This window comes from Salvelinus sp. IW2-2015, unplaced genomic scaffold, assembly GCF_002910315.2.
Source record: "Salvelinus sp. IW2-2015 unplaced genomic scaffold, ASM291031v2 Un_scaffold1420, whole genome shotgun sequence".
In the NCBI taxonomy this organism is placed as follows: domain Eukaryota; kingdom Metazoa; phylum Chordata; class Actinopteri; order Salmoniformes; family Salmonidae; genus Salvelinus; species Salvelinus sp. IW2-2015.
In genome coordinates, this window is record NW_019942896.1 from 42,662 (window position 1) to 55,947 (window position 13,286).

At 42.8% G+C, this 13,286-nt stretch overlaps 1 protein-coding gene across 1 annotated transcript; it reads right to left on the bottom strand.

Moving 5' to 3' along the window:
• Positions 1–6,038: 6,038 nt before the first annotated feature.
• On the bottom strand, positions 6,039–7,109 carry LOC112070764 (E3 ubiquitin-protein ligase znrf2). Its single transcript, XM_024138213.2, has one exon. It carries the CDS (start codon positions 6,507–6,509, stop codon positions 6,039–6,041), a length of 471 nt encoding a protein of 156 aa, XP_023993981.2. The 5' UTR covers positions 6,510–7,109.
• Between the last annotated feature and the right edge of the window lie 6,177 nt (positions 7,110–13,286).

Here is a 13,286-nt window from a genome sequence, read left to right on the forward strand (position 1 = left end):
TCTCTCTCTCTCATCTCTCTCTCTTCTCTCTCTCAATCTCTTCTCTCTCTCTCCCCTCTCTCTCTTTTCTCCCTCTCCCCAACTGACTTTCACTTTGAGCTCTTGCCTCTACAAGTTGAGAGCAGAAGAATGTGCAGTCTGAGAGAATGAAGGAGACCATCACAAATTAATTAATGTCTTGGCAGCCAAGTGCACTGGCGTCAGTCAGGCAGTTAGGCAGCACAGAGACGGGCATGAACTAATCAAGTGCACGCTGTTGCTCGGAGAGGGGAGACGAGGGTGAGCGAGGAGGAGTTAACGGAGAGAGAGGCGCTCTCAAGCGTTCTTATGCTAGTATCGCTATATTTATGAGGACGGTAGTCCAACATGGGAAACACAGGACAGTCATCAGGCAAAACAAGACAGTGACACTCTCTATCTCTTAGTCAGTGTGTGTGTGTGTGTGTGTGTGTGGTGTGTGTGTGTGTGTGTGGTGCTGTGTGATGTGTGTGTGTGTGTTGTTGTGTGAGAGTGTGTTGTGTGTGTCATTCCTCTTCTGGAAATGATTTTTGTTCCATGTTAAATCTCATGTGACAGCTGATCAAACGGTACAGCTAGCATGGGTATGCCCTTTTCTCACCACACTTCTGCAGTCATGTGAAACACACGCACACGCACACGACAGACACACAAACAACACACAACACACACACACCACACACACACACACACACCACACTTTCTCTTGACCAAGCCTTCTCTGTAATCAACCATGCCGGTTATAGGAGAATAATGCTGATATATTCAGTCCATAATTAATATGTTCACTCCCATCGGAAGCTTCAACCGCAGTGATTTTTCAATTCTATTACTGTTAGTCTGCACTGCTGCCATATCGTCAGATGTACTCCTCTCCTCACCTCTACTCACTCTCTCTCTCTCACCACCACACCACCAACACACACACACACACACACACACACACACACACCACACACACACACACACACACACACACACACACACACACACACACCCACCACACACACAACACACACACCACACACAACACCCTTTCTTTCATCTCTTCCTTTGTCACCCTTATTCTTCTCATTTTGACTGCTCATGAATTTATTCATTTTATTACTCTGCCGTTTTTTAAGTCATGCCCCCTCCGTCCTTGACTTTTCCTAAGTAAGTCTATATAACACACTGCCTCCTGACAGTAGGGCCTGCTCTGCGCTCCGTCCTTGATTTTCCTAAGTAAGTCTATATAACACACTGCCTCCTGACAGTAGGCCTGCCCGCTCCGTCCTTGACTTTTCCTAAATAAGCCAATATACACACCTGCCTCCTGACAGTAGGGCCTGCTCCCTCCGTCCTCGACTTTTCCAAATAAGTCTCTATATAACACACTGCTCCTGACAGTAGGGCCTGCTCCGCTCCGTCTTGACTTTTCCAAATATCTTTATAACACAACTGCCTCCTGACAGTCGGGCTTGCTCCGCTCCGTCCTTGACTTTTCCTAAATAAGCTATATACAACACACTGCCTCCTGACAGTAGGGCTGCTCCACTCGTCTTGACTTTTCTAAATAAGCCTATAAAATAACACACTGCCGTCCTGACAGTAGGGCCTGCTCTCCGTCTTGACTTTTCCTAATACAGCCTATATACACACTGCCTCCTGACAGTAGGGCCTGCTCCGCTCGTCTTGACTTTTCCTAAATAAGCTATATAACACACTGCCTCCTGAAGTAGGGCCTGCTCCACTCATCTTTTACTTTTCCTAAATAAGTCTATATAACACACTGCCTCCTGACAGTAGGGCCTGCTCCGCTCCGTCCTTGACTTTTCCTAAATAAGTCTATATCGCACACTGCCTCCTGACCGCCAGTTGAAAGCACATTGTCCAGCTGATAATCACCCGGATAATTGCCTCGAACCTAAACTATACCGAAACTAATTTCACACATATAACAACATATTAAATGATTTAATTAAAATATTATGGGGAGACAGAGGGAGAACGGGTGAGTTGATGAGCGAGGGTAAGCAAACGATGCATAATTATGTAATCACCAATTGTGAATGAAGAACAGAGCGGGGCATTCTATTGGTATTGATCCATTCTAAATATAATCTTCAGATGGTATGTACCCTATATCAGTCCACCGAATCAAAGAAGTCTTATCAGTCTACTCTAACCTACCTGGAGTAGGCTACTTAGTGAGAGCGTGTGTAATCGTACATGCTGAACGGCTTTCAATTTCTGGGAAAAAAACACATCGGCAGCAGGTGAGCCAGTGTCGAAGAATGTGGTGATGAGGCTTGTGGAACCTTGCGTTGGCAATGGGAGAAATGTCCCCATGGACAATTTCTTCACTTCACTGTCATTGGCGAACAAGTTGCTTGCAAAGAAAAAAAGTCGGCCAGCACCATGAACAAAGTGAGACGGGAGCTCCCTCCCTCAGTGCAACATAAGGTACCTGCACAGCCATTGTACTCCACAACGACAAGACGACGGGACACAACAAGAGGAAACCGGAGACGATTACGTATTACAACCAAACAAAGGTATGTCAAAGTGTGTCAAGCAAGTGAAAGGTACGAATATTGAGTCAAATATTGAGACAAGCAGATAACAGCTAAATGAAATCCAACTGATGCCATTGCGTGAAGACGCACAGAAGCACGTGCTGAATTATTTTGACTGCTGTCATACCCACAAAATTCATTAGAATGCCATTATTGCGTTTGTGCTGCGTTTCACTATTTAGGTTACTGATGTTTTCATCATTTGACCGCGAGTCTTGACTGTGCGTCTTGGTAGTTTGGGTATTTGTATTTATTTTGTCGTTATAAAAATAAACTGTTACCGTAATACAACACATAGGCGTTCTGTTTCATAGATGTAACAATGGCACTCCATTAATAAAATTGATTGAATACTTGAAAAAATTGTTTTTGTTTTTTGTTTTTCACATGTAGCCTGTAGTAACATGAGCTAATGAAAATGCTATTGTGCTATTTGAAATCAAATAAAAATAGTATTCTAAAGTTACCCTAGGCCTTCATAAACACAAATAAATGATTATATTTGCGATAGCATATATGAAATGTATTAATTGCACTGTTAGAATGTTGCTATTACTTTGAAGGGGGGGGGGGGGGGGGTCTGTTGGGCCAAGGGTTCTCGTGTTAATCTGTCTTTTTGTACCGGTGTTTTCTCATCCTCATCTGTACATTTTTGTTCAGATCTCGATCATTCATTATTCAGATCCATTCATTATCCCTCTTTTCTTCTTTCCTGTGTAAATAGGCCTCTCTGGAGCAGCAGTCTATGTACAGTGCATTCGGAAAGTATTCAACCTCAACTTTCCACATTTTGTTAACGTTACAGCCTTATTAAAAAACTGATTAAATATTTTTTTGTTCATCAATCTACACACAATACCCCATAATGACAAAGTGAAACAGTGTTTTTAGACATTTTTGCAAATACTTAAAAATAAAAACAGAAATACATTATTTACATAAGTATTCAGACCTTTGCTATGAGACTCAAAATTAAGCTCAGGTGCATCCTGTTTACATGATCATCTTGGGGCGTTTCTAACAACTTGATTGGAGTCCACTGTGGTAAATTCAGTTGATTGGACATGATTTGGAAAGGCACACATCTGTCTATATAAGGTCCCACAGTTGACGTGCATGTCAGAGCATGCATAGTCAAAACCAAGCCAAGAGTGTGTGTGTATGTATGTATGTATGTATGTATGTATGTATGTATGTATGTATGTATGTATGTGTGTGCATGTGTATGCATGTGTCTGTGTGTAAAACAATATTCCCCCTCTGCTCTCAGACACACAGGAGTCTAAATTCTAACTGTGTTTACATCGGAGTGGATCTGATGTGGTTGAGGCTCACCCTGACAGAACACGCCACGACCCGGGTGCAGGAAGAAGGTCGAGAGCAGAGAACAGGCTGGCCTCTCAACACAGAACCCAAGAGCTGCCGGGGAAATTCCACCTGAGCAACCAACGACTCAACTACTCAACAACATGGCTGCTCTGTTTTCACCACAGGTGCTCCAGCTGTGTGAAGCCTGAAACTTACACCAGACATGATATCCAAGGCATATTATGTCTGTAGGCTATATTGTGTGAGAGTGAATAGCTGGCCTGTAGTGCATACTGTACGTGAAGTCTGAACTTTTACCAGACATGCTTCTTAAGACTATTAAGTGACATCAGTGATTCTGGAGGCTGGCTAGTCTACTCTATTGTGAGAGTGAACAGCGCAGCTGAGGTGAATACATCTGTGAACTCTGAACCTGGTTGTTCCCTATGAAACGATAGCAGGGCTTCTGCAGGCTGTGTATGTTATGTGAGAGTGAACAGCGCAGCTGAGGTGAGTGGAGGACAATTCCAATTTGAGTTTTAATTTAATTGCAGCTTGAGATCAGGGTGAATGTATCAAAGAAGGCACAAAGGAGAGAGAAGCAACGTCTGAATGAGCAGGGCTGCAGAATGTGGAGAGAAATTCAATGGGTTGAGTTGATGATTGAATGGTTCAATCAGTTGGTGCTCGATTGTTTAGGTCTACATTCTAATGGGAGAATACATGCCTCCTTGACCTGCATGGTCCATCACACGTTCCAAAGACGGGCGTGTAACCTTACAAACATCCTGGTACGTCCCAACTGGCAATCTACTCCTATAGTCAAAAGTAGTGCACTATATAGGGAATAGGGTAGCTATCGAGATACATCCCATGTTGGATTTGATTAATTACTTGAGGCATGTTAGATGAGGCATGTCGAAGCTTCCCTTTCTGAAAGTTAAAGGAGAATCCAGCTAATGGATTTAGAGTGTCAGTGGCATGTGAACATTCACAGCCAAGATAATTGCTGAGCAAATATTCCCCAGACCCAGATAATCCATGTAAATTCTCCCTCCCTTTCTCGCTGTTTTATGATGATAATTCCCCTCAGAGATGGGGAGAAAGCAGAGTGAAATGACTTTCTCTAAAGTAATCTCTCTTTCTCTCTCTATTCAGCATGTCTGCATATTTAGCAGCTCACTGCAAAGTAACCCCCATCTTTTGGGTGGTTTTCTGGACCTAATCTGTTAAATTCCTAGACCAAACTAATCCTCAAACAGCATGTCGGAAGAGAAAGGCAAACAAGCTCTGCTGATACTGAGTTGACAGTCTGATCTGGACTAGGCAGTCTCTCCTTAGACTGAACACAGACAGTAGCCTCATTTAGGAGGAGTGATTCTCATATCACTGATTAGCTTGCTCAATAACTACAGTAGTAGGCTATAACCAATTTTTAACCAACTATTATACCTTTGCTTCTTCAAGCAGATATCAATGTCACTCTGTTAGCAACATCAGGGCCAATGCTAATGGAATAGACTAGAGGCAGATGCAGACTTTGTTATTGTGTTATATTACACACGTCCTTGTAGCAACAGGCATGCCTTGTTGAGTGAACTTTGATCACTAAACACAGACAGTTTATAACCGTGTAACCTGAATGTCTGTCTGCTGGCACTGGTGGTGAGATTTAGTGTAGCCTGTCTCCCCTACAACTATATGTCATGTGGGATGATCATTGACAGGGATGTATCATACTGAGGTGGACATGATGTGGGTTGTGGTTGCAGAGATCAGATGAATGCTCTCCATCGTTCCAAAAAAGGCTGTTTGGTATCACATTCACTGCTGATAATGAACACTCTTTACTATGGTGTGCACTGTAAAAGTAAATTATGGTGATGAGGAGGAGGACGATGAAGATGGGGAAGATAAGGAGGAGGAAGAGGATGAGGCGGGAGTTATTGAATCATAGACTGCATTATGACTGTAAACTATGATCATCTAAAATGTTGTTACAACACTATTATTTCACAGTTATTACTATAAACATGTCATCCAAGTTGCAAGTAGCTGTAAAACTGAGGTTAGGACACATTTGGTCCACACTGGTGAGTAACAGGTGTAAAACACATTTAGACAGAGTTCAGTGAATAAAACTGAGATTCAACACTACACAGACACAAGTTGCTTGTTGCATGTTGTTACCGTATTGTCAGCCAGTCTCTTACCTCCAAAAAGGTGAGGYGAAAGGTGTGCTGGTAATGATCCAATCAACAACCGGGGACCCCCTTGCCCCCCGCTGGACCTGTCCCTCTCTGCCTCCTCCGGGGTGCTGCTGCCAGACTCCTGTGAGCTGTAGGCTCCACTGTTGTTGGGGATGTTGATGCCTGACTGGGGTCTTAGCCCTGACCCTCCAGAACTGCCTCCCACGGACCTCGTCCTGGGGCCAATGTGTTGACTGGAGGTCGCTGTGGTTCCCGAGGCCCCGTGAGCCGACTGGCCGTACGCGTGATAGCTCATTGCCATGGCTGCAGTCCTACCGTTCCCATTGCTGGTAGTAGAGGTGCTTGAAGGGAGATCCGAGCCAGAGTAAGCCCTGGTCCGTCCGTTAGCGGCTGGGCTGCTCTGCTTAGCCCCCATGTCGGTCGCTGGTGCCAACACACGTCGACAGATTTACCCTGAATTATTAAAGGGCTCGTGCAGCACGGTGGCGGTCAGTGAGTGTGTCACATTTAAAACGCAAAGGGACACAAGTACACGACCACCCAGTCCAGGATAGTGTTTAAAAGAAAAATACCAAAAGTGGAAATTATACGTCGTTACGACCCCAATGACAGGTTGAAAATGTCAATGAATAAAAGTAACTGACAGCGATGCAAAACAACGGGTTGGAAAGCTGTCCTTACGGTGGGCTAAAAACAAAGTAAATACGCTTGACATTAAAACTTTGCGTAAGTAGTTGTTGCCATTTTGCAGTTATCGAATCTTTCCTCGTCCCGGTTGCTTGTTTTGGATTAATATGCTTTGACTGTTGTTTTCTGAATAATGACAGTCCGCCATATGTCCTCTCTATCATACGAAAGTGAAGAGCCACGCTCCCCACGCTTCCTTGTTAGCCGACCGCAGGCAGTCACAGTGAAACTATTATAATGTAGGAGGAAGTGATGGAGGGAAGGGGATGACAGAAACAGCAGAGCAGAAACGACAATAGCGGGGACGGGGCTCCGTGCGCACAGCACTGAGCACTGACTTGGTTGCCGAGTGAGTCGAGTTTGGAGGCGGATCCTCTGTCTTTGTGCGTCAGGTTACGTCAGCACCAGCAGAGCACAAGCCAAGCGACATCAATAACAAGAGCAAGCCTCACTCAGGAGTGGCAAGTCTGGGCAATAGGAYCAAGGACAGTGGGAAAGGACTGAGGATACTTTTAGTACCTGTTAAATTATACGCATTTGTTGCTGGAAACGAGCCACAAATAGATCTAGGCTAACCTGCAAACTCAGTTATGGTTCATGTCCCTCTTATAAAACATAATAAACCATAGACTCTAGGAATAAACTGATAAACTACAGTTTCAAGAATCCATTCACATGCAGGACATTCAATTATTTTTGGTGACATTTATTGCATAAGCCTACAGCCATACTTATCTAGAATAGTAGGTCAGATGTAACCCAGTTAAGACATGACTGTCATGTAACCTACAAAGGGTTAATCCAGGATCAAAATAACCTATGCCACAACATTTTGCATATCATTGTCTGGAACATGTAAAACATTATGCAATGTTTCAATTTGTTGATGATGTCACAATGACGATGATGATGTCACATATTTGTTGTTGATTCATATTTGGGTCTATTCAATTAAGTACACACACAACCATTTTTTTAAAGACAATACACATAATCAACATTATTGCATGCACATATTTTAAAAACGAAAATCCCAGTGTCTACATGCATAGAGAATGGTGCAATATATTTATTAAGCACATCGACAGATTTTTCACATAGTCGGCTCGGGGATTCAAACCAGTGAAACATACCAGTGTGCTCTCTCTCTCTCTGTCAGTATTCTCTCCATATTATCAGCAATAGCAGCGTTCAGATAGCAATACAGTCAGTGATACATTTGAATAAAGCAGAGAGAATTGCCATATTTAGGGCTAGGCACCTGTTGACAAAATTTCTGGTGAAATTGGAGGGCGCGCAATTCAAATAAATAATCGTAAAAATTATGGATATTAAACATCTAGGTACATACAGGTCTTATTTACAATAGGCTTTACAGTGAAAGCATGCCATGCGATTGAGGACGGCGTCCCACATCAACATATTTTTCAACCAGCACAGGCTTCATAAAATCACAAATAGCGATTAATAAATCACTTACTTTTTGAAAATCTTCCTCTGATTTGCAATCCAAAGGGTCCCAGCTACAACATACATGGTCGTTTTGTTAGATAAAATCCTTCTTTATATCCCAAAAAGTCTGTTTAGTTGGCGCCATCGATTTGAGTTCAACATACAGAGAAAGGAATCCAAAAAGCTACTGCTAGACTTTGTTAAAACAAGTCAAACTACATTTCTATTTAATCCTCAGGTACCCTAAAAATGTAATTAAACTATAATATTTCATACGGAAAGAAGTATGTTCAATAGAAAGGTCAAATTATCAAATGCGCGTCCTCTTCGTCGCGCGCCCACAGATTGATTTCCAACTGTGACTCCCAGTACCAAAACTCAAAATTCTTCCTCGTTTTGGAAGAAACAAGCCTGAAACCTTGAACAAAGACCGTTGACATCTAGTGGAAGCCATAGGAATTGCAATCTGGGAGCTGGAATTGCATAGGACCCGTAGCTATCCATTGTAAGAGCATGGGATCTCCAAAAAAAAGAAAATTCTGKTTGGTTTTTCTTTGGATTTTCTCCTAACATATCAATTGTCTTATAGTCTCATACATTATTTTAACATTGATACAAACTTCAAAGTTTTTTCTATCCAATGGTACAAATTATATGCATATCCTGGCTTCTGGGCCTGGGTAACAGGCAGTTTACTTTGGGCATGTCAGTCAGGCGGAAATTCTGAAAAAATGACCCTAGCCCTAACAAGCTGAAATTCATTCAATACCTCATGAAGCTGGTTGAGAGAATGCCAAGAATGTGCAAAGCTGTCATCAAGGCAAAGGGTGGATAAAATATATTTGTATTTGTTTAACACTTATTTCATAGTTTTGATGTCTTCACTATTATTCTACAATGTAGAAAAGAAAAAAAAAGAAAGAAAAACCCTTGAATGAGTAGGTGTGTCCAAACTATTGACTGGTACTGTATATTTACTGGGATGCGACCCTGCTCTGAACACTACATTCATTCTTTAATTCACAATTTTGAATCAGTAATTATTTGTATTTTTTTTACATTACCTTTTCGCTTTATAAAATAAATATTATGAGACATAATTTGAGACATTCTCTACATAGAAACATTGTACTTTTCTTTCTCAAATCGTTTGAAATTGGACTACATGATCTTATGCTAGAGACATACTCTTGTGTTTATCATTCAATAAATCACATTTGAATGGAGAGCTTATACCTATGGAACATGCCATGAATGCTGAAACTAGCTCTCACAGTCAGTTTCTCAAACGTCAAATTTCAAAGTTGTTGCAAATGTCAAATTTMAAAGTGTTTTAGGTTAAGTTAAGACATTGACTCCGAAATCTTAAATTTTGGCATTAACATCGAATGGTTAAGGTAAGGGTTAAGGTTTAGGATAGGCTTAAAACAAATCTCAAAAACAACATTCTATGGCTTTCTTACGCCTATTGATCATCCYCGTCCACAACGCCATAGCAAAACCAAATCTAAACTCAACAAAAAAAGAAACATCCCTTTTTCAGGACCCTGTCTTTCAAAGATAGTTCATAAAAATCGAAATAACTTCACAGATCTTCATTGTAAAGGGTTTAAACACTGTTTCCGATGCTTGTTCAATGAACCATAAACAATTAATGAACATGCACCTGTGGAACGGTCGTTAAGACACTAACAGCTTACAGATGGTAGGCAATTAAGGTCACAGTTATGAAAACTTAGGACACTAAAGAGGCCTTTCTACTGACTCTGGAAAACACCAAAAGAAAGATGCCCAGGATCCCTGCTCATCTACTAGAACGTGCCTTAGGCATGCTGCAAGGAGGCATGAGGACTGCAGATGTGGCCAGGGCAATAAATTGAGATGCCTAAGACAGCGCTACAGGGAGACAGGACGGACAACTGATCGTCCTCGCAGTGGCAGACCACGTGTAACAATACCTGCACAGGATCGGTACATCCGAACATCACACCTGCGGGACAGGTACAGGATGGTAACAACAACTGCCCGAGTTACACCAGGAACGCACAATCCCTCCATCAATGCCCAGACTGTCCGCAATAGACTGAGAGAGGATGGACTGAGGGCTTGTTGGCCTGTTGTAAGGCAGGTCCTCACCAGACAACTTCGCATATGGGCACAAGCCCACCGTCGCTGGACCAGACAGGACTGGCAAAAAGTGCTCTTCACTGATGAGTCACGGTTTTGTCTCACCAGGGGTGATGGTTGGATTTGCGTTTATCATCGAAGGAATGAGTGTTACACCGAGGCCTGTACTCTGGAGCGGGATCGATTTGGAGGTGAAGGGTCCGTCATGGTCTGGGGTGGTGTGTCACAGCATCATCAGACTGAGCTTGTTGTCATTGCAGGAAATCTCAACACTGTGCGTTACAGGGAAGACATCCTAATCCCTCATGTGGTACCCTTCCTGCAGGCTCATCCTGACATGACCCTCCAGCATGACAATGCAACCAGCCATACTGCTCGTTTTGGGCTAGGGCCATTCCCCCCAGAAATGTCCGGGAACTTGCAGGTGCCTTGGTGGAAGAGTGGGGTAACATTTCACAGCAAGAACTGGCAAATCTGGTGCAGTCCATGAGGAGGAGATGCACTGCAGTACGTAATGCAGCTGGTGGCCACACCAGATACTGACTGTTACTTTTGATTTTGACCCCCCCTTTGTTCAGGGACACATTATTCCATTTCTGTTAATCACATGTCTGTGGAACTTGTTCAGTTTATGTCTCAGTTGTTGAATCTTGTTATGTTCATACAAACATTTACACATGTTAAGTTTACTGAAAATTAACGCAGTTGACAGTGAGAGGACGTTTCTTTTTTTGTTGAGTTTACTTGAAGGTAACAGCGCTCACTGTTGCCTCTACTGGCCAATTTCCACATCATCTCCTGACGTCCTCAGACATGGATGGCTGGGATTAAGACAGCCTCAGACAATCACTCGATCACAGACGTAGCATTTATATGTTTGTGAGTGTGCTTTTGTTTGTGTCTRCATGTGTGTGTGTGGATTTTTGTTTGTGTGTGCATGCATGTTTGAGTTGTGCATTGAAGTACATATAAGTGTGGTTAATCTTCGACCACATTTTCTCCCTCTGCTGAGAGCTGTATGACTTGCTGGCCTGCTGGCTTGCTTGTCTGCTGGCCAAAGACACTGGGCCTGGTTGGGTTGGAAGCCTGCTTAACCCTAATCCCCAGTCTAATGCCGTTATGGCGACCAACAACACTGATGTACGATGGGAAAAATACATTTACATTTTAGTTATTTAGCAGATGCTCTTATCAAGAGCGACTTACAGTCATAGTAAGTACATTTTTCCTTCATAAAGTAGCTATCAGCAAAGTTGCCGCAAGTAAGGGTCTTGTACATGTAGGCTACTGTGGCTGTATGCCTTGGTTTAGCCAACTGACTACATGTACAATTAGACACATACAGTGCATTCGGAAAGTATTCAGACCACTTGACTTTTTCCACATTTTATTGCGTTACATTCTTATTCTAAAATGGATTAAATAACTACAAATCTTCATCAATCTACACACAATACCCCATAATGACAAAGTGAAAACAGGTTTTTCGACATTTTTGAAAATGCATTAAAAATAAAAACAGAAATACTTTATTTACATAAGTAATCAGACCTTTTGCTATGAGACTCAAAATTAAGCTCAGGTGCATCCTGTTTCCATTGATCATCCTTGAGATTTTTCTACAACTTGATTGGAGTCCACCTGTGGTAAATTCAATTGATTGGACATGATTTGGAAAGGAACACACCAGTCTATATAAGGTCCCACAGTTTACAGCGCAAGTCAGAGCAAAAACCAAGCCATGARGTTGAAAGAATTGTCCGTAGAGTTCCGAGACAGGATTGTGTCGAGGTAGAGATCTGTACCTCGTACAAAAAAAAATCTGCCGCATTGAAGGTCCCCAAGAACACAGTGGCCTCCATCACTCTTAAATGGAAGAAGTTTGGAACCACCAAGACTCTTCCTAGAGCAGGCCGACCGGCCAAATTGAGCAATCGGGGGAGAAGGGCCTTGGTCAGGGAGGTGACCAAGAACCCGATAGTCACTCTGACAGAGCTTTAAAGTTCCTCTGTGGAGATGGGAGAACCTTCCAGAAGGACAACCATCTCTGCAGCACTCCACCAAACAGGCCTTTACGGTAGAGTGGCCAGACGGAAGCCACTCCTCAGTAAAAGGCACATGACAGCCCGCTTGGAGTTTGCCAAAAGGCACCTAAAGGTCTCAGACCATGAGAAACAAGATTCTCTGGTCTGATAAAACCAAGATTGAACTCTTTTGCCTGAATGCAAAGCGTCACGTCTGGAGAAAACCTGGTACCATCCCTACGATGAAGCATGGTGGTGGCAGCATCATGCTGTGGSGATGTTTTTCAGCGGCAGGGACTGGGAGACTAGGATAGAGGGAAAGATGAACGGGGCAAAGTACGGAGAGATCCTTGATGAAAACCTGCTCCAGGGTGCTCAGGAACTCAGACTGGGGCGAAAGTTCACCTTCCAACAGGACAACGACCCTAAGCACACAGCTAAGACAATGCATGAGTGGCTTYGGGACAGGTCTCTGAATGTCCAYAAGTGGCCCAGCCAGAGCCCGGACTTGAACCAAATCTAACATCTCTGGAGAGACCTGAAAATAGCTGTGCAGCGACGCTCCCCATCCAACCTTACAGAGCGTGAGAGATTCTGCAGAGAAGAATGGGAGAAACTCCCCAAATACAGGTGTGCCAAGCTTGTAGCGTCATACCAAAGAAGACTTGAGGCTGGATTTGCTGCCAAAGGTGCTTCAACAATGTCCTGAGTAAAGGGTCTGAATAMTTATGTAAATGTGATATTTCAGKTTACATTTTTTAAATAAATTTGCTATAATTTCAAAAAACCTGTTTTACCTTTGTCATTATGGGGTATTGTGTGTAGATTTATGAGGGAAAATAACAATTTTACAATAAGGCTGTAACGTAACAAAATGTGGAAAATGTCAAGGGGCCTGAATA